The following is a 21,892-nucleotide window of genomic DNA, read 5'->3' as shown; positions in this document are numbered from 1 at the left end:
CTCTGCTTCCTTCTTCTTCAAAACCTCCCAAACATGATCATTGTCCTCGCACCCCCCCACCCCACCCCCACTACTTGACAAGGCATGCAACACCTGCCATTCTCAACCATTTCCAATCCCACCGACCAGGACTCCAAATCCTCCCACTCTCCACTCTTGTTCTCCACTTCTGGTGTGTAGTCCCCTCACTACCCCTTCCCCACCCCAGCTTGAGACATCCAATACTTCCCACCCCTTCTCAATGCCCTCAAGATGCCTCTCAGGCCTTTGATTCTCCCCAAGGCCTCTGATCTCTTCCCTTTCCCGAAGCCCCTAGCCTCAGTCCCCAAAGCCTACCTGATTGACACTTCTACCCCTCCCAATCAGATCCCACGCACCACCCTCGCGAAGCGCCACTGACTGGCACACCAATCAACAGTATACTGTTTATGCACCTCTGATGGTGCTTGTAATATAGCAATCCAATTATTGTTGCAAACTATTAAAAATATGACTGGTTCATTTTGCGATGTGCTCATTAACAGAACTGTAATCCTTTTGTTATTTGTTTTGATCACAAATCTGTCTGTCTGTGGGAACATTTCAACTTCAATGTAAACTTTAATTTAATTCACATCAAATTCTTCAGTGACTAAGCAATGAAAATTCCCAAAACGTGACAGGCACATTTAATAATTTTGAAATAGAACAATCCTGTTCTAGATAGAATATTCTAAATAGAACAACACCTCCTGTTCCTGATCGTAAAGACTCTGCTTTAAAGGGCTGATTCATTAACTTCCCAGCTGTTGGAAACACGTGAATGGATCTAAATAATTTCATTTATTTGCTCAATCTATATGAGTGAATGCGCAAGCTGGTCACAGTTCTACTGTAATATTCAGTTATCCTGAATGATTGTGGATTTTATGACAAGTGAACATCTAAACTGATATAGAATCAAAGAAAGAGGAAAGGTCAGAAGCAGGTTCCTGATTTTCGAAGGTACACAGAGTTCACAAAACCCTGAACGGATACAGATTTAGTTAGTAGGCACATTTTCCCACACCCCAGTTTGGAATGCATGTGAAATAGATTCAACTCAAAAGTAGCATGTTTGAAACTATCTTACTGTGATGACTTCAGCCTGGCTAATGAGGTTGGCTTGCTCGAGTATGAACCCCTAAGTTAATTTGAGTAAGTTTATTTGGTTGGTATGAAAAGAAATACCTGATGAGTACTACACCTTCCACTACCGCGTCCTCGCCTGTCGCCCGGATACACCTTGGTGGGTCTCGTTGCCACCGGGCGGCGGAAGTCCCCAGTGGAGTCCCTCTACGGAAGGATCTCCCCCAACTATCTTGGGCACCTAGGGTGGAGAGTGCTGCATGCAGCAGTTCCGTACAACCGTAGGTTTTTTAGGTTCACGGGCTCCCAAGCTTGCCCCTTCTGTGGTCTTGTGGACTCTGTGGACCATTTCTATGCTTCACGTTATAGGTTGCACACCCTTTTCAGTTTCCTGAAAAACCTTTTATTAATGTTTTGTTTGCACTTCAGTCCCACGCTCCTGATTTACGAGCACCTGGTGTGGAGCAGGAAGGGGCGGGTCGGGAGGATGGCCGCCTCGTGAAACTGCTCCTGGGCCTGGCAAGGCATGCCATCAACAGGTCCAGGCAGCGGGTGATCGATGGGGCCGTCCATCCCGACTGTCTGCCCCTCTACCACGGCTATATTCACAGCCAGGTGTCCCTGGAGAGGGAGCACGAGGTGTCCACGGACGCAGTTGACGCCTTCCACGCCCGCTGGGCACCGCAGGGGCTGGGGTGTATTATAAACCCCCACAAACACATTTTGATTTAATGTTTTACATTTCCTTTCTATTATGATTTTTGGCCCGGGCTGTTCCCTCTCCTTTTGGGGAGCTGCCCCTTTTAATTTGTTTCTATTTTGAGTTCGTTTGTCCATATTTTGAGTTTGTTTATTTGTTTGGTATGAAAAGAAATACCTGATGAGTCCTAATCGATGGTTAAATCAGGGAGCCTCATGCTCCCTATTTAAAGCAGGTGTGTCAGTCTCCCAGCCTGCATTCAGCAGGGAGCAACTGGAGAGCTGGCTGTGTGCAGATGAATGGTGTAAATACAGTAACTTGGTGACGGGACTTTTGCCTTCGTGGAGTTCTCACACTTACCGACACTGCATCCTTTAAGTTCCAGAGTAGAGATATGGTGTGCTTCCTGTTTGAAAACTTTATGGAATTTCCATATGGCTGAACACTGATTACTTTGTCATCATATGGCACTGATATACTATGAAACAAAGATGGTGACAAAATAAATAAGTCTTGCTATCTGAACACTGAACATGTTTCGGAAAAGTTATTTCTATGACATATAAAAGAATTAACACTTAAAACAAAATTCACTTAGTAACAGCCTTACAGAAAATGGTAACGCGCTCACCTCTGAGTCAGAAGATTTTTGGTTCAAGTCCTATTCAAACACTTTAACACAAAATCTAAGTTAACGTTTCAATATCATGCCGAAGAAGTGGTGCACAGACTGAAGTGCCATCTTTCAGATGGGATGTTGAATTGAAGCCGCATTTGCCCCAAAGGTGGAGGTAAAAGAGTTTGGTCAAGCTTGGCAGGATAGTTAGTGCACAAGGCCTATCTGCTACCCCCATGGCTCATGATACCCAATCTGCACCCAAGAACTCCAGCTGGAAGTTGGTGCTCTGTTAAGCCAGGGGATCACTCAGGCAGTAATGGAGCAAGACACCAATGTGCTGAAGCAGAAACTCCGATATGTAGGAATGAGGAATTCCTTCAACAGTGAGCCCATTCATACTCCACAGTCATTTTTTTGCATGTTTTTGCACAAATCTGCCCTGCAATGGAGCCAAGATATCATGTCAGTGGCAGCTTAGGGGTAGTCGCCATCAGGGGAACAAGAGCCCAATGACGATGTACCAAAATTGACCAGGTCTCCTGGCACATGATTAGGCAGCTGGAATAACAGTGCCACCCAATGGCCACCTCCACATATACCATTGTGTTACTGTATCATTTCTATAATCATCAGAATGTTTACTGCTACTGAGCAGGACTGGATTCCCATTTCACATGGACCTCCTGAAGTCCATAAGTGCAGGAAAATAGAGTGTAGCACTGACACACCCACAGGTGAATATTGGAAAACCAAGGCTGGACTGTGCTGCAATCATGTGATGGGAGCCTCAGGTTGGTCACCCTCCAACCATCTCACCCAACCTTTAATTGATGTTATTACTGATAAGCAGGATGGCTGAATGAATGGCAGCTATCAAAAGCTAAAAGCCTTGAGAGATAGGAGCCGTCTTCCTGAATGCCAATTTCAGGAACCCGATGTGCTTCTGCAGGAGGCTGCTGCAGATGTTGTTGTGCCTATTGATTTTCTTGCAACACTGGTCAACTGTTCTATGAGCAAAAAAGGTAGTACTTAGTGGAAACTGAGAGCGCAGGAAACATTCTTTGGAGATATATTCCAATGGATGCTCAGCAGTAAGGCTTTCTTCTGTTTTACGTTATTGAAGACACTGTAAGTTCTTTTATGTCTCTTTACCATGCCTTCTCTAGCTGACTCTGCTAAAGCACTCCTATGCCAGGCATTCTTTAAAAATAGCACAATGAAACTTATGAGACATCAAGCCAAGTTGATTGACATCAATTCATGAAGCATTTTGCTTGCTGCTTTCCCTGCCTGGTGTTGCAACTGTTTTTTTTTTAAGTTGAACCTAATTTCCAAGCAACCCTGTAAATTAAGCTCATATTACATGGACTTTGCACCACTGACTTCTCCAATGGATATACAATTGAGCTAATTCATGAAACTCTGGGGCAAACAGCTCAACAAACAAGGGCTGGAGCAATTCATATCATTTTGTGTTGATCATGTGGAATTTCAGAACCATAATTTGACATTTGAAACCACATCTTAAGAAAAAAGTAATCAAAGCAAAACTTACACTTGATCCTTAATCCAAATTCTCCCATTTTCTACAATAACCTTGGTATTTTCTATTTGCATGAAAATATGCTGCAATTGGCCAGATGTTTTTCGGAGAACATTTATATTCAAGATGTTGGTGGCTTCACAAATGGAGGTCAAAGTGAAATAGCAAGTTGATGTAAAGTGGTAGAAATTATTGTTAAATGTCTTGAAAGCTCCCCTTCCCCATGTTGCACAGACACCTGAAAGAAAACAATTTAATGACTAGACAACGGAAATCTATTGTTCAGTGTGATATAGGATTACAAAAAGTGGACTAATATATTCAGACATTTGAATGAGAGAACAAATGTATACTCACCGAAACTGTTGTTCGACAGCGAAGCATTTACTATACTGTCCGGATTAGGTTTAGAGATCCACCATTCTAATACAAAATAATTAACTTAGGGTTAGCAACAATGGAAATTTCACATGTTTTAATATTAAAACTAATATTCATACTGATATTCTTTTAAACTGGCAGTCACATTATACTTTTTCCCCTTGTATTTTGTAGATTTGTATGTTAATCAAGATAAAGATTGGTTCTGAGCAACAATCTGTTCACCAAAAGTCACAGTATTTTGATTTGTTCTCCATCATTATGCTAATTCTACTGAGTAACTAATTTACCCACAGTTCCTTTCCTTGTACACCCAGCATCAAGATTACCCACTCAGAGATCTGTCTACCAAGTCTTTTGACCGGAAATTCACTGAGGAATTTTCCCACCCAGCCCACCATGGGAATAATAGTGGACGGGACACAGACAATCCAAAGGTCTATTGACCTTGGGCAGGATTTTCCTGGGTTGGGGCGCGCGCGGACAAAAAATATCGCCCTCCATATCCACCAACCCACCAGACACCCCTTACTGAGCAAATGAGACACATCTATTATCCATATCATCCATTCTTATACAGATTCTGGTTGTGTAGTCAGAATGTTTAAAAATCATGTGCTCTGGATTCTAAAATACCAACCATCTAAAGTTTTCTTACTAAGGGCCCTTTCATCCCATTGGTAAGGCAAAGGGGGTGAATTTCCACACAATAAATTAGGCTTATGAAAGTCAATTTGCACCCACTGACGGTCCAATGAGGTATTTGCACAAGGTTTCTGCAGTCTGCTCCATTGCAAACCCAGAGAAGTTACTGTTGTAAATCCTGTATAAAATTGGTGTAATTAGTTGGAGTGCCGGGAAATTGGAATGTAGTATTTGAAAAGGTAGTCCGAGCATAACTGTAAGAAGGTTAGCTCTTGATTCTCAGATGACCACACTGCACTGCACATTTCCTTTAATGATACTTTTCAACAGTACCTACAGTAGGACTCTCTAATAGTAACAAGGGAGTACAGTACGGCATCAGAGCACAGAAGAATGCAGCAATTTTCAGATTCTGACTTCCAAAATGGCACAGACTCCTTGGTGTCCAAATGAGCAAACATACTTGAAACATCTCTCATGCCACCTGGACGGAGTTGGCATTGGCACTGAATGCCAACTCTCTCACCCTTGCCTTTGCCTTTGCCACAAGAAATTCAATGGTGTCACCTGAGTGCAAAAGACAACATTCCACTTTACTTTCTTCTGCACACTTCACCTTCTTTAAATGGCACTTAATTCACTACTTTGCACTATGGCTACCCAATTTCCTGTATGGCAATTACTTATCGGCATAATCAAAATGATTTCCAACACTGTAAAAAGGCTCGAATTCCCACAATTCAGACTTCAGCACTACCTTGTCATTGGTCAACTATTAGCCCTTCCCTCATCTGTCCACTTAGAGGAGAAAATGCCAGGGCCAGGTCACGGGGTGGTGGGGGGTGGGGAGGGGGGGGAAGGTCACGGGGTGGTGGGGGGTGGGGAGGGGGGGGGGAGGTCACGGGGTGGTGGTGGGGGGGGGTGGCATGGTGCCCCACCACCTTTTAAAACAGGCACTCTACACAAGTAGCCATGGAATGCATATGATGCGAGGTGGCCAATGCTATGATGGATGGTGATGTTGGTGGAATAATGCTGGTGGCAGATTAGTGATTAAAAACTTGACTGTCGTCTGTTGTAGGGTGTTGGTCACAGCTCATTAGGTCATAACTAAATATTTGTAGTCTTAAGTATGTTAATACTAAAGCCGTGATTTTGTGCCTGTGTTTGCAAATGACAATGTGGGTGCAAAATCTCGTGAGACTTGGAAAACAAGAATATCGCCATCAAGACCTCATTTTCTGATTCTCCCTGCCCCGTTCCAGTGATGTAACGAAGTTCCTGCCCAGGAAGGTTAGGAATCTCATTTCAATAAAGTTTCATATGATTAGTGGGCTTCCCTGCCATATCGTCCCCCTACATTTTGATGATGTCGCACCAGCAATGTTTATAACTGCATTTGAAAAACGGGAACCAGATGAATGAGACCCACCAGGAGCACACAGTAAGTATAGCCTCCGTAGGGGGAGAGGGATATGTTTGGACAGTACCTTGGCACTGCCCCCCGGCAAAGTGACGGGAGCAGTACCAAAGGCCTCATGGGGAGTTCCATTTGTGGGGGTTTCCCCTTATCCATGGGATGGGTTGCCCTTTTCCATTTTGGAGAAGTTGCCCTTATCCATGTGGGATGGTTGCCCTTGTACTTGTTGGGGGGTGGGTGGGGCTGTGTTCCGCTTATCCAGGGTTGGAATGTGTACCTTTTTATTGCAGATTGGAGTGCCCTTTGACAGCATGTGCCATGCGGGAAGATATTTCTTCGAGATGGAGTGCTGCAAAAAGTGACGAGAAAAGCCAGTTTTCTCATGTCAACCAGGACTCTGTGCAAATAATGGAAAATTCCATCTGCACTGTAGAAACTCTATGATTCTATAGCCTTTACTAACTACAAGAAGTGTGTAGAAATATACCGCATGGGGAAATAAACAGCAAGGGTTCAAGCTAAGAGCTGTTTCCATGCTTGCTAGTACACATGGTTATGTCCAACACTAGACTAACCCCCAGGTGTGGGTCATGTGTTGTTTTATATCACTGTATGGACAGATCTGTACACAGTTCCACAGTGAAAGGGCAAATGATCACAAAAATTTAAAAATCTCTTAAGTTGCAAGCTGAATCACAGTCACACAGGGAAAGCCACGTGAAACTACAGGTCTTGATTAACGCAGACCCAAATAAGAGTCAAGGACCATTCAGTTGAACGATGTGCAGCTGCAGCTCATGTTTGTCCATTAGAACAAGGAACAATGGAAATGGCAGGTTGATTTACCATTGGTCAGACATATAGCTATCACTGCTTGATGATATTATAATTAAGAAGACGTGCACAAGTCGTAATTGGACAACTATACCTTATGTATCCATGATGTAAACCTAATCTATAGTGGTGAGTGGATATAGATATAATTTCTGTGCAAATGTAAATCTTTGATTGGTATATGTTAACTTCTTGTAACTGAATCTTAACTATAAATGACTTTAATTTCTGGATTGAGGCTCTCCCTAGTGAATCATTAGTTGGGGCACTGGGGTCAAGCTATACTATAGTCTATATTAAAGGCATTGTCTAAAACTCCAAGAGTCTTTATCTGGTTTTCTCGGGAGTGAAAGAGTGAAGTGCACTATTGCCAAATAGCTGTTAATGCTAAGAGTCTTTGTCTGGTTTTCTTGTGAGAAAATGAAGTATTTGGCTAACCATAGCCAAATAGCTATATTTTTCTCCATGACACATGTTAACACTATATGTGCCAGATCCTTATACTACACCTCCTCCAAATCTTTATCCACTGTATATCAAGAGATTATATTTTATCCCATATACTTACATTGCCAATATTACATTATCACTACCCCATCTCCCCCTTTCAAGTCCTTGAGTTCAAAGATTTAGGTGGCCTGGAGGTTTTTTAAACTTCCATATATCGTTCGCACTACTTTCGGAGGAGTAATAGGCTATGTCGCTGCTGGTAGTTTTGGATAATCTGAAGGTTGTTCAGGCATCTGATGATCTTTTCAATCTTTCCTGTGGGGTGACAAATATTGTGCTGCAACCTAGTTCCAACGTTCTCTATGGTTTTGGCATATTGGCTAGGAGTTGCAATATTTGCTCAATGATTGCAGTGTTATCCTCAGAGGTGGAGGTTGAGACACCTCTCGTTATTGACCACTCTCCTTTACATCCTCCACTAGAGATATCATGGTCACCCCCTGGATTGTTGGCTGGTGTAGCTAATGAGGGCTTTCTGGCACCTGAAATGAAAATGGACAAGCCTGCTCTGCAAAGGGAGAAGACAGTTCCGAACTGAAGCCCCAGTCTGAGATCTTTCTTTTTGTTTAAGCTTTCATGAATTTGCAGTATAATCAGTTACAGTGGTTATCTGAGTTCTCCTAGCTTTGTGAGGAGAATCAGGACTACAGACTAAAGGCTAGTTACAGATGATTACATCAGCTCAAAGATTTGTTCCCTACCATACTTTGGTGGTTCAAAAACCATGCAGATGACCTGGATTTCTCCAGGTCCATCAAGTGGTATGTCTGTTGTTTGAGGCCAGTGGTATTTCTGCCACAGTTCTTTTCCGACAGGACCATCGTACTGGCTCCTGTGTCTCATTAAAAATTTGTTAGATGGCCATTGACCAGAATGCCTGCATTTCAAAGTGAGAAACCAAGCTCTTTGACCTCACACAAGAAGCATGGCTGTTTGTCCTCCAAGTCTGCAGTCTTAACCCCATGGATAATCCTTGAGCCTTCTCTGCGCTTTGAAGATTTGGCCTTGCAGTTTGCCGAAGTGTCCAATTTTGTTACATTGAAAGCATTGGTTTGAAATTACAGGACATTCGTTGTTCTTGCCTCTGAGGGCATTTTGCTCCACAATGCTGGCAAAGTTGCTCTACTGGTCAGTTAGGGTATTGCTTCCTTTGGCCTGGAGTGTCCCTGTCTCGGTGTGACTTAATTAATTATACTGGGGCTTCTGCTGAACAAGTTTATTTTCTCCTCCTAAAATTGTCCTGTGCTGCTTTACAGAGTTCTGACTGCCTAACAATCTGGATACCTTTCTCCAGGGTTAGATCTTCCTCCACTTGCATCATGTTAGAGTGTGCATCACCTGCTATTCCTCCCACTATTCTGGCCCTGTTAAATTCAGATTTTAGATCACCGTATTCTCAACCATGTACCATCCTGTGAGATCATTGATGAGGAAGTCAACACATCCCCTGACTGCTGGATTTGCTTATTAAATGTAGTCCTTTTCAAGATTTTATTACTTTGTGGATTAAAATAACTGTCAAATAATTTTAATACTTCTTCAAATTTAACAGATGATTCATTGGTTCCTTGTCCAGCGATAATGTCATCTGCAATCAGGCCTACCAAATAAAGTAGTATGTTAACTTTCTCAGCTCCTTTCTTTTTATCTAGAAATGAAATTACAATGTATCTTAGGAATCAATTCCTTCAAACTCCACAATTATATCACAGATCTGGGCTTTGCCTAAGTCCATATTTATTTAAAAGTGTGGATTTCTGATCTATGTTCAAAGATGTAAAAGGATAGGTTCAGTTTTAAGAGGCTGCTGAAATTAAAATGCTGTGGCTATTCATTTGAAGACTAAAGATTTCTTCGTGTTTGGTAATTTTGATGGGTTCCCCAAATAATGGTCATGTGCTCCAGCCTGAAAGCAGTTTAAATAATGGCTGCTTGCAGACGTCTCCATTTGCTTTGCTTTAGGGTCACAAAATCATCGACATCTGGCCTTCAGTCGACTTAAGTCAGGGAAGGCGATTGTGTAGTGATATTGTCACTGGACCAGAGACCCAGGGAAATGCTCTGAGGACCCAGGTTCAAATCTCACAACTGCACATGGTGAAATTTGAATTCAATAAAATTATGACCATGAAACTGTTGTTGATTGTCATAAAATCCATCTGATTCAGTAATGTCCTTTAGTTCATCCCTGCTAGATCTGCTGACTTTTGAAGCTAGGCTTCAAGCGAAATCCTATGGAATCTTCTACTTCCGTAAGGAATTTAAAGTTTCTGCCGTCAGTTTCCAAGTACGTTTCTCTTACAATACTGTGTGGACGGTACTATACTCAGTCACACATTAACCACGTATGTGTCAAACCCTTATACTACATCACTGTGAAGCACCACATCAAAATCACCATCCATCTCCCACCTGCTTTGCCTCCGAATAAATCCTGTCCTCTTTTTTTGTAGGTTCACTACAAAGCTAGGGGAACACACAGGAATGAACACAAGATTTCCCGAGTTCTCAATTGAAAGCTCATAAGAGTAGCATTTGTATAAATTAGGTGTAAAATTGGTGTAAATAGTTGGAGCTCTAGGAAACTGAAGCACGGTCTTTACAAGGGCGGCACGGTAGCACAGTGGTTAGCACTGCTGCTTCACAGCTCCAGGGTCCTGGGTTCGATTCCCAGCTCGGGTCACTGTCTGTGTGGAGTTTGCACATTCTCCTCGTGTTTGCGTGGGTTTCCTCTGGGTGCTCCGGTTTCCTCCCACAGTCCAAAGATGTGCGGGTCAGGTTGATTGGCCAGGTTAAAATTGCCCCTGAGATGCGTAGGTTAGAGGGATTAGCGGGTAAATATGTGGGGGTAGGGCCTGGGTGGGATTGTGGTCGGTGCAGACTCGATGGGCCGAATGGCCTCCTTCTGCACTGTAGGGATTCTATGATAATATGGGTAAGAAGCAGTGCAGAACTCTTGTACTCAATTGTCAATCACTCAACTGCATGTTTTATCAATGAACATAAGGAGGTAGAAGGTCAAAGACTGAGCTATCACTGGCCCTCATTATGATAGAATTAAGGAGGATACTCAGGCCTCAGTGGGCAGATCACATGAAGGGCAAAAGGGAATTCAGAAAAGGGATTAAACGCCAGATTAAATGGGTGAAAATGTCATGTCAGATTATACTGGAATTACCTAAATCTACATTAGTAAGGTTTATTTAACTGTGTCAGTAATGCCATCCATTTTCTACTCCACTAAGAATGTTATCAAAACTTGACCTCATCACAGCAATGGCCCATAAATTGACGACTCACAAGACGGAATTTTCTAGCTGTTCCTGCCAGTGAGATATTCCAATCTCGCCAATTGTGGGTGCACCAAGGGGAGTTGTTGGAAACAACTTGCCCATAGAATCTTACAGCACAGAAGGCCACTCAACTGTCATGTCTGTGTCAACTCTTTGAAAGAGCTATACAATGTAGTCCCATAGTCCATCTTTTTCCCAGTAACGCTGCAAATTAGTTCACAGAATCACAGAATTGCTTTGGTGCAGAAGGAATCATTCAGCCCATTGTGTCTACACCAGAATGGTTCTATAGAACTCAGTCTAACTCCTTTCGGGTAGTGTGTATTAACTGTCTGAGGGAACATATATTTCTTTTTATATTTCTTATGTTTTGAATACACTGTGTAAAGAAACTTTTTTCATTTCATCTCATTATTTTGGCAATTTCTCAAAATCTGTGATCTATGGTTCCTGACCCACTTATCAGGAGAAATAGTTTCTCCGTTCTTGCTTTGCCAAACCACCTCATCATTCTGGACACCTTCATTAGGCCTCCTCATAACCTTTACTGTTCTATAAAGAACAATCCTATTTCTCCAATCACATTGGGCCATGGTAATATATTGCCTACCAACTGTTTTAAACAGCCATGGAAGGCATCCTAAGTGGAATTTCAATCTGGAAATTGAACTCCTGAATCCTTGGTATCATTCGTGTAAATAAATGCTGACCCTTTTAAAGGCATTCTTCCTAAAGTGTGGTGTCCACAATTGTATGTGATACTCCAGCTGAGGCATAAACAGAGATTTTAAGGATTTAGCATGGTTTCCAGTAGTAGGAATCTGCAACATTAAACTCACTATTTACGACCCTATCTAGTTTTTTATTGTCTGAAAGCTTTGAAATTGTGCTCTCTGTACCCAAGTCCAGTATTTATACTGTATATTGCAGCATGCAAGTCGACCTTTGAATTGAGGTCAAGTTATACTCCTGGTATAAAATGTGTCAAGCCAAGCAGCAACAAGGGATGCAAACACTTGGACTTGTCTCCATTAGGTGGCACTGAAAAACTATACACTGTTTACGTGGGAAGGCAGCAAAGCCAATCTACTCTTTTTGAGGAGGAGGAATACTTTCAATATTCTATTTAAAGAATCAGTTTGTTGCAGTGTTTTTCAACAGACATTCATACACAGAGATACACCAAACTTATATTAAACTCTATTGCAAATGACCAAGCTTTTTCTCCCCATCGTAATCTTCCAAGAGGAAATCAACATAAGAGACATTGATCTATATTTGACTAATTGTTGCACGTATAATTCCATAAAAACCCCATGCTCCTGCTTTCAAATCAATTGAAATCATGCACATTCAGTAAACATAAAACCTATTCATTTATGAAGACCACTCAGACACTTATTAGATGAACGCCAACTCCAGTTGGCTTTAAGGTGCTTTTACTGTCCACTAAAGTCCCCCTTCGAGTTTTAGCAAATAACAAGATCCCCACAAAATTACTGAAGGTTACAGCAGTCCCACAGCCAATATAATCAAATGTACACAAATATACCTTTCTTACACATGGAGCTTAGTTCACTTGATAGTTTTACAGATCACAAAATGGTAAGAAAAATGTCAATGACCAGGATGAAAAATTTAACATATTATTTATTGAAACCATGTTAAGAGCTTACAATAAAATATTTCTTTTTTCATGTAACTATAAAATTCTGTGCTGTTTCCCCATGGTATGATTGAAATCATCCTGCATTCCAGCATTTTAAAAAATTGTTGCTTTTGAAACTGGTATAATCTAGATAGACCAAGGAAATTTATTAGCAGAAGACTGGGGGGTGGGGGGGGCAAGGGAGGTAACAATTTATATATTGAGTAAAGGCCTGAACATGTTTTTTGGTGCCAAATAAAAAGGATTTTCTTTTACCCCGGGACAACTTCAATCTGCTTGAACAGCTAATCACTGGATGTGAGAATCATGGTTATCACAGTTCCTGGTTTATGCATAATGAGTGGATTTTAGGTTTGATCAGTGCAAAGAGTTGTCTCTGACCAAGTGTTGCAGACTGGCACATTCCAAAGCCCAGGACTACGTGCTGAGGGATGCACTAAAGTTGGTGGCTGCCACTGCAAAGGTGCAATGGGGGAAGGTCACTGTCTTAAGACCTTTTGGCCATAGTGAACTGAGGGGTGGAGAATTGTTTAGAACCTCCTAGGGTTATATGACATACATTTTTTGAATGCATACGGTGACTATTACATATATCATAATTATCTTGAAATGTTCCAGAGAGCAACTTGATCTATGGAGACAGCTTTAATACCTTTGTACCATTTGTAATGACAGTTTTGAAATGTTCCTTTGACTGTATTGAAACACCTCAGAGTGCAACATAATGTAGATAGAAAACCTGAATATTATTGCACTATGTGTGTTGGCCAGTTTGAAATGTTCTTCCAGATAGTTTACGAATAAAGTACATTTCTGCAATAAAAAGATTGTGGTTCAATCCCTTAATTCATTGTTCCTGATATCAATCATGCCATTAGATGTAAGCATTGAACAAATCAGGGGTCATTGGATTTGGGGGTTTGGGAGGTTGTGGGGACCCAAGATAAGAAAAATAAAATGTGAGTCACATTGGGCCATGGTAATATATTGCCTACCAACTGTTTTAAACAGCCATGGAAGGCATCCTGGGGGGGGGGGGGGGGGGGGGGGGGTGTCTCTGGAGTTGTGACCAACCTGTCCACCTGCTCCAAGCTTATATGTTTGAAATAAAGTCATACTGCTACCCATATTTACATTGCACCTTAAACATAAATCATTTCTAAAATATTTTAGGTAGAAAGGGAGGAAGATGAAAATAATAGATATGAAGAGTAAATTGGCAGATACCGAGGGGTTGCAAGTGGGAGATAAGAATTTCCACAATCTTGGAAAAGAATGAGTTTAAACCGAAGTTGGTGTCGTGTACCTTGACTTCTTAACTTACCAATTTCTTCACTTCTTCCTTCAGGCAAACCTGAAAAATGTAAAAAGAAGAAGAATCATAAAACATTTATAAAGATATTAGTAAACTAGTCTTAACAAAAGCACAATGATGCAATATAAAAGCGTGGGAATAAATAATGCTATTGTAAAAATCTTTTTGGCTTCCAACAATGAGGGCAGGTGACTATTGAGATCTTCATCCTCATTCTGCAAGCTCATCTTCTGAGTGAACCAGGTGGGCATACATTGCTAGTGGTCAACAAAGTGTCACTCGCTGGGGTGCCCAAGCTTTCTTGTCCCCCAAACTGACCTCTTTGACTTGTGCCAAGTTCTGTGATCTCTTCTCTTGCAACGAGAGAGGGCAACGAGGTGGAGCTTATAGAAAGGTTTGTGTTCAGAGGAATGAAGGACAACATTTATTTGCACTGGTGACTGTGAGGCATGGGTGAAAAAGTGCTGTTGGGCATGGGTCATTGTTGAATGTTGTCTGCTCAACTGGGAATGCGTAGTGCTGCAGAAGGAGGAACATGTGGAGTAGCAAGCTGTGTTGATTTGAAGCGTGCTGCGCAGGAGAATGTAGTGCAAGTCAAAGCATGGGGCTTGGCACCTGACACCATTCACCTGTTACTATAATTGCAAGACAGTGATAATGGTGGAGGCTATAAACTTAATTTTTAGCATACCTGGTGTTAAAATACAAAAATATTTTTATTTCACAAAATGGCAACAAAATTTTACAAGTTGGAAATTTGTACTATAAATTATCTTGTTTTTTCTCTGGTGTATGCAATCAATAGATGGAATTTGCAAGTTTTGAACATCTAAGCAAAATCTTGGCTTGATTTTACTTGTTCATGTTCATCGAATGAAACACACATTAATATGTTTTTAAATCTAATATATATTTCATATTATTTCTGTTTAAGTGTTTGACGCAATAAATATGGGAAAAATAACTTACCTCCAAAAAGGATCAAAGCCCAGAAAATGGAAAATCTGAAGTGTTTCATTGTCTCGGTTAAAGACTGAGCAGCAACATTGAGCCTTCTGTTAATAGATTCCTCATTGAAGTCTTTTATAGCTTAACTACTCCCAATCAGATTTGCATAGAATGAGAAAGTTAAATAAGATGTGATGAAATCAATGCATAAAATTATGCCGTGCATGGCAATATTACATACTTTGATACATTCTTGACAAAAGTTTTAAACTTTGATATGTGCATTTTATGCACCAGAAAAATTACTTTAACACAAAAATATTGGCATTTTCCATTTCTATAGCACCTTTCAATTAATATGATGTCCAAAGAGGCAATGACCGGACACCATGCAGTCCAGGGAGAAAGGTTTGGAGAGGCGATTCAACAAGCACTCAAAGAGATAGGTTTGAAGCAGCAAGTGGTGGTGGTGGGGGGAGGGGAGGGGGGGGGGTGGAGAATGACGATCTTGCAGCCATCATCTTGGGTAGAGCCCACAGATGGGCAGCCAGACTATCAGTCAAATTCATGCAATTTGCCCCTGGAAATATGCAAATCTATGATCTGTGACACACAAAGAACCATATCTGCAACTTTGAGCTATATACAGTCATCTGTGGCACACATTCCATCCATTTGCACCAGGCTCTGAACAATCTAATCAGTAAATGCCCGACAGTGGAGCACTGATAAATCATCCAGGATATGTTAACTTCTCCTTGGTAGGGTCAGGAGGAGCAGAACAGTGCAAATCCTAGAAATTAAAAAGTTATTGTGAAAACACATCAGGCTCAAAAATGTGGGTCTCCGTGTGAGTGTGTATTTGAAGGGGTGGGGGGGAGTATTTTTCTTAATGCGAAAGAAGATCAGGCAATTGGAAGGGTGAACCTTCCCACAGGGGTGGCCATTGCCCATGGGGGCAGGGACAGCGGAGAGGAGGTTCTCCATGGGTCATGGAAGGAAAGGTTTGCACCATATCCCTGCTCACCCACCGGTGGTCTACTTACACAGTAGGGCCCCATCCTAATGCCAGGGCAATGATGACCATGTGAAGAGTGGCTGTCAATTCGCAACTTAAAATAATTAGCTTTATACTTCCAGTCGGTCGGTGGCTGCATCACTGCCATAGAACATAGAACATAGAACAGTACAGCACAGAACAGGCCCTTCAGCCCACGATGTTGTGCCGAGCTTTATCTGAAACCAAGATCAAGCTATCCCACTCCCTATCATCCTGGTGAACTCCATGTGCCTATCCAATAACCGCTTAAATGTTCCTAAAGTGTCTGACTCCACTATCACTGCAGGCAGTCCATTCCACACCCCAACCACTCTCTGAGGAAAGATCTACCTCGGACATCCTTCCTATATCTCCCACCATGAACCCTATAGTTATGCCCCCTTGTAATAGCACCCGAGGAAATAGTCTTTGAACGTTCACTCTATCTATACCCTTCATCATTTTATAAACCTCTATCAAGTCTCCCCTCAACCTCCTCCGCTCCAGAGAGAACAGCCCCAGCTCCCTCAACCTTTCCTCATAAGACCTACCCTCCAAACCAGACAGCATCCTGGTAAATCTCCTTTGCACTCTTTCCAGCGCTTCCACATCCTTCTTATAGTGAGGTGACCAGAACTGCACACAATATTCCAAATGTGGTCTCACCAAGGTCCTGTACAGTTGCAGCATAACCCCACGGCTCTTAAACTCCAACCCCCTGTTAATAAAAGCTAACACACTATTGGCCTTCTTCACAGCTCTATCCACTTGAGTGGCAACCTTCAGAGATCTGTGGATATGGACCCCAAGATCTCTCTGTTCCTCCACAGTCTTCAGAACCCTATCTTTGACCCTGTATTCCACATTTAAATTTGTCCTACCAAAATGAATCACCTCACATTTATCAGGGTTAAACTCCATTTGCCATTTTTCAGCCCAGCTTTGCATCCTATCTATGTCTCTTTGCAGTCTACAACAGCCCTCCACCTCATCCACTACTCCACCAATCTTGGTGTCATCAGCAAATTTACTGATCCACCCTTCAGCCCCCTCCTCTAAGTAATTAATAAAAATCACAAATAGCAGAGGACCAAGCACTGATCCCTGTGGCACTCCGCTAGCAACCTGCCTCCAGTCTGAAAATTTTCCATCCACCACCACCCTCTGTCTTCGATCAGATAGCCAGTTACCTATCCAATCGGCCAACTTTCCCTCCATTCCACACCTCCTTACTTTCATCATAAGCCGACCATGGGGGACCTTATCAAATGCCTTACTAAAATCCATGTATCTGACATCAACTGACCTACCTTCATCAACACACTTAGTTACCTCCTCAAAAAATTCTATCAAATTTGTGAGGCACGACTTGCCCTTCACAAATCCGTGCTGACTATCCCGGATTAATCTGCATCTTTCTAAATGGTCGTAAATCCCATCCCTAAGGACCTTTTCCATCAACTTACCAACCACCGAAGTAAGACTAACCGGCCTATAATTACCAGGGTCATTTCTATTCCCTTTCTTAAACAGAAGAACAACATTCGCCACTCTCCAGTCCTCTGGCACCATCCCCGTGGACAGTGAGGACCCAAAGATCAAAGCCAAAGGCTCTGCAATCTCATCCCTTGCCTCCCAAAGAATCCTAGGATATATTTCATCAGGCCCAGGGAACTTATCGACCTTCAGTTTATTCAAAACTGCTAGTACATCCTCCCTCCAAACATCTTCTTCCTCCAGCCTATTAGCCTGTAACACCTTCTCTTCTTCGCGAGCGGGGCTCTCCTTGGTGAACACTGAAGAAAAGTATTCATTCATCACCTCTCCTATCTCTACTGACTCCATACACAAGTTCCCAGTACTGTCCTTGACCGGCCCTAATCTCACCCTGGTCATTCTTTTATTCCTCACATGAGACTAAAAAACCTCGGGGTTTTCCTTGATCCGACCCGCCAAGGACTTCTCATGCCCCCTCCTAGCTCTCCTAAGCCCCTTTTTCAGCTCAATCCTTGCTAATTTGTAATCCTCAATCGAGCCATCTGAACCTTGTTCCCTCATCCCTACATAAGCTTCCCTCTTCCTTTTTACAAGACATTCCACCTCTTTTGTGAACCATGGTTCCCTCACTCGGCCATTTCCTCCCTGCCTGACAGGGACATACCTATCAAGGACACACAGTATTTGTTCCTTGAAAAAGTTCCACTTTTCATGAGTGCCTTTCTCTGACAGTTTCTGTTCCCGTCTTATGCCCCCTAATTCTTGCCTAATCGCATCATAATTACCTCTCCCCCAATTGTAAACCTTGCCCTGCCGTACGGCCCTATCCCTCTCCATTGCAATAACAAAAAACACCGAATTGTGGTCACTATCTCCAAAGTGCTCTCCCACAACCAAATCCATCACTTGGCCCAGTTCATTTCCCAGTACCAAATCCAATGTGGCCCCAGCTCTTGTCGGCCTATCCACATATTGTGTCAGGAAACTCTCCTGCAAACACTGCACAAAAACTGCCCCATCCGAACTATTCGACCTACAAAGCTTCCAATCAATATTTGGAAAGTTAAAGTCCCCCATGACAACTACCCTGCGACCCCCACACCTATCCATTATCTGCTTAGCAATTTCTTCCTCCACATCTCTATTACTATTTGGGGGGCTACAGTAAACTCCTAACAACGTGACCGCTCCTTTCCTATTTCTAACTTCAGCCCATATTACCTCAGTATGCAGATCCCTCGAAGTGCCTTTCCGCAGTTGTTAAACTATCCTTGATTAATAATGCTATTCCTCCATCTCTTTTACCAGCTTCCCTACACTTACTGAAACATCTATACTCCGGAATGTCCAACAATCATTCCTGTCCTTGTTCTACCCATGTCTCTGTAATGGCCACAACATCATAGTCCCAAGTACCAATCCACGCCCCAAGTTCATCTACCTTGTTCCGGATGCTCCTTGCATTGAAGTAGACACACTTCAACCCACCTTCCCGTCTACCGGTACCCACCCTTGACCTTGATACCTTCCCCAATACCTCACTACCCTCAACACTGACTTCCGGACTACAACTCCTTTTCCCACCCCCCTGACAAATTAGTTTAAACCCCCCTGAAGAGCCGTGGCAAATTTCCCTCCCAGGATATTGGTGCCATTCCCGCTTCTGGGAATATTCTGTGGCAACAGAACATCTTGAGGCTTCCCTCCCAGTCCCTGATATTTTACCAGCTTTAGATATAATCACCAACATAAATGAATGCTGGCCTAGCCAGCAAAGCCCACATCTTTAGAATGAATAAAAATAAAATTCTAAAATGTGCATGGGAATGTTAGATCAGGTTTTGCCCGAGATCAGAGTTGGGTGATATTTTCTACAGTAAAACATTTTTAATAAACTCACTTCCAGTTATTAGACAATTTTGTTGGTCGAAACACAGGAACTGAAGTGGGTCATTTAATCCCATAGTCCTGTCCTACACTTCAAGCCTGTCCTTCCATTCAGTTCAATCATGGAAGATCTATATTTTAATTCCCATTGACTCTTTCTACACTTCCCGCTGCCTCAGAAAAGCAGCCAGCATAATTAAGGACCCCATGCACCCTGGAAATTCTCTCTTCCACCTTCTTCCATTGGGAACAGGATACAAAAGTCTGAGGTTACGTACCAACCGACTTAAGAACAGCTTTTCCCTACTGCTGTCAGATTTTTGAATGGGCCTATCTTGCATTAAGTTGATCTTTCTCTATACCCTAGTTATGACCGTAACACTACATTCTGCACTCTCTCGTTTCCTTCTCTATGAACGGTATGCTCTGTATAGCGCGCAAGAAACAATACTTTTCACTGTGTGCTAATACATGGGCGGCACGGTAGCTCTATGGTTGGCACTGCTCCTTCACAGCGCCAGGGACCCGGGTTTGATTCCTGGCTTGGATCACTGTCTGTATGGAGATTGCACGTTCTCCCAGTGTCTGCGTGGGTTTCCTCCGGGTGCTCTGGTTTCCTCCCACAGTCCAAAAATGTGCAGGTTAGGTTGATTGGCCATGCTAAATTGACCCTAGTGTCAGAGGAATAGCAGGGTAAATGTGTGGGAATGGGGCCGAGGTGGGATTGTGGTCGGTACAGACTTGATGAGCTGAATGGCCTCCTTCTGCACTGTGGGGATTCTATGATTCTATGTGACAATAATAAATCAAATCAAAATCAAATCAGAGCATCCCACCCACCCACCTCATCAAACACCACCTGCCAAACCTATGGCAGAGTGTGCGGCTCCAGAATGGGACTATTCAACCACTGCAGAACCCACATCCCCGGAATGGAAGCAAGTCATCCTCAACCCTGAGGGACTGCCAAAAGAAGATATTTTAATTCCATTTACCTGCTTTGATTCCATGTCTCTTTTATCAGGTAAGAACCCAACAATTTCAGTTTTCAAATGGGCAAGTTTTAGCATAATTCTGTTGTCCACTGACCCCAGTTCTACAACCATTGAACAACTTTGACCCCTTTGTATTCTCGCCTTGAGATGAAGACTAACATTAAAACTAAATGCAAAACAGCAAGACAACACAAAAAATGGAAGTCACTTTCAACTATATTTATACTAAATGATGTGCAGGTTAGGTTAATTGGACATGATAATTGCCCCTTAGTGTCAGGAGGACTAGCAGGGTAAATACAGTGGGTTGCGGAGATAGGGCCTGGGTGGGATTGTTGTCAGTGCAGGCTTGATGGGCAGATTGGCCTCCTTCTGCACTGGAGGAATTCTCTGATTCTATGATTTGCTGTCAAAGATTCATAAAAAGTTCTATTTAAGTAACTTGATTTTAACTGGGTTGAAACTTCTGCAATAGTGGTACAAAAGGACAGCATTTTGGACAGTGAGAAATGATTAATGACTCAGTTTCTAAGCAGAATTCCAGCAGGTCCTATAGGAAGATTCTTGTCTGAAGAATGATATTCCTTGAGCAATGAAAGCAGCATTCCTTTTCAGTGTATAGAGAAAAAAAACAACGGATCCTTTTCCTGATCTGCATCCGGTCCCCTCATGAAAGAAATGCATGTCCAATTTATCTACTTCAGTTATAAATACTTAAAAGAAATAATGCATTATAGTGCTATTACCAGATTCTGTATCTACACATTTGGTCCCAACCCACTCTTCACACTTTTTCAACTAACACTTGTCAAGGTTAACTGTTGAGCATATACCTGATTATTTGTGATCCAAGGGTTAACAGGTTTACTGGTGCTTTATCTCAGCCAACAAGAAATTTCAGAGCCACTCTACTACTAGGTGAATAGATGAACGCTGAGCTTCCAACAGCAAAACACTGGAGCCAAACATATTCATATAAATATAAAATCATAGAATTTTACAGCACAGAAGGAGGCCATTTGGCCCATCTTGGCTGCCCACCAGCTCCATAGCTACCCAGCTAGTCCCATTTTCCAGCCCTATCTCCGTAACCCTCTAAAATACAATACAGACACAGAAAACCTGCAAACTCCACACAGACAGTCCCCCAAGGCTGGAATCGAACCCAGGTCCCTGGCACTGTGAAGTAGCACGGCTAACCATCGTACCACCCTGCCACCCATTTACATCTTTAAATATATATCTGAAAATTACTATCATCTTGCACAGATATTCATTCAGTTCATTTCCATAAAATGGCTTCAATATTAAATGTAAGTCATAAAAAAGATTGTTGCCAACAGTGTAAAGGACATAATGTGAAGTAACATCTTGTCATGTTAGCATTTAATTAATTATTGTATGATAATAGGTGTGAGCATTGTTTGATAATAACTATTAGCTTTCTCATAGCAAGTTAATTACATTGCAACCGGATTATACACATTACA

General features: G+C 42.2%; 1 protein-coding gene across 1 annotated transcript in view; it reads right to left on the bottom strand.

Moving 5' to 3' along the window:
• LOC144507480 (mucin-19-like) overlaps positions 1 to 15,054 on the bottom strand; it is a 75,849-nt gene extending 60,795 nt beyond the window's left edge. Inside the window, exons 1-6 of the mRNA XM_078234605.1 lie at positions 15,006 to 15,054; positions 14,046 to 14,075; positions 9,258 to 9,407; positions 4,327 to 4,392; positions 3,982 to 4,207; positions 2,168 to 2,285 (exon numbers count right to left, since the gene is read on the bottom strand). Coding sequence (XP_078090731.1) covers positions 2,168 to 2,285; positions 3,982 to 4,207; positions 4,327 to 4,392; positions 9,258 to 9,407; positions 14,046 to 14,075; positions 15,006 to 15,054 — 639 coding nt within the window. The remainder of the gene's footprint in view (positions 1 to 2,167; positions 2,286 to 3,981; positions 4,208 to 4,326; positions 4,393 to 9,257; positions 9,408 to 14,045; positions 14,076 to 15,005) is intronic.
• Positions 15,055 to 21,892: the final 6,838 nt, after the last annotated feature.

The sequence above is a fragment of the Mustelus asterias genome, chromosome 19 (genome assembly GCF_964213995.1).
Source record: "Mustelus asterias chromosome 19, sMusAst1.hap1.1, whole genome shotgun sequence".
Classification (NCBI taxonomy): Eukaryota; Metazoa; Chordata; class Chondrichthyes; order Carcharhiniformes; family Triakidae; genus Mustelus; species Mustelus asterias.
This window is presented reverse-complemented; position numbering and strand designations above follow the sequence as displayed.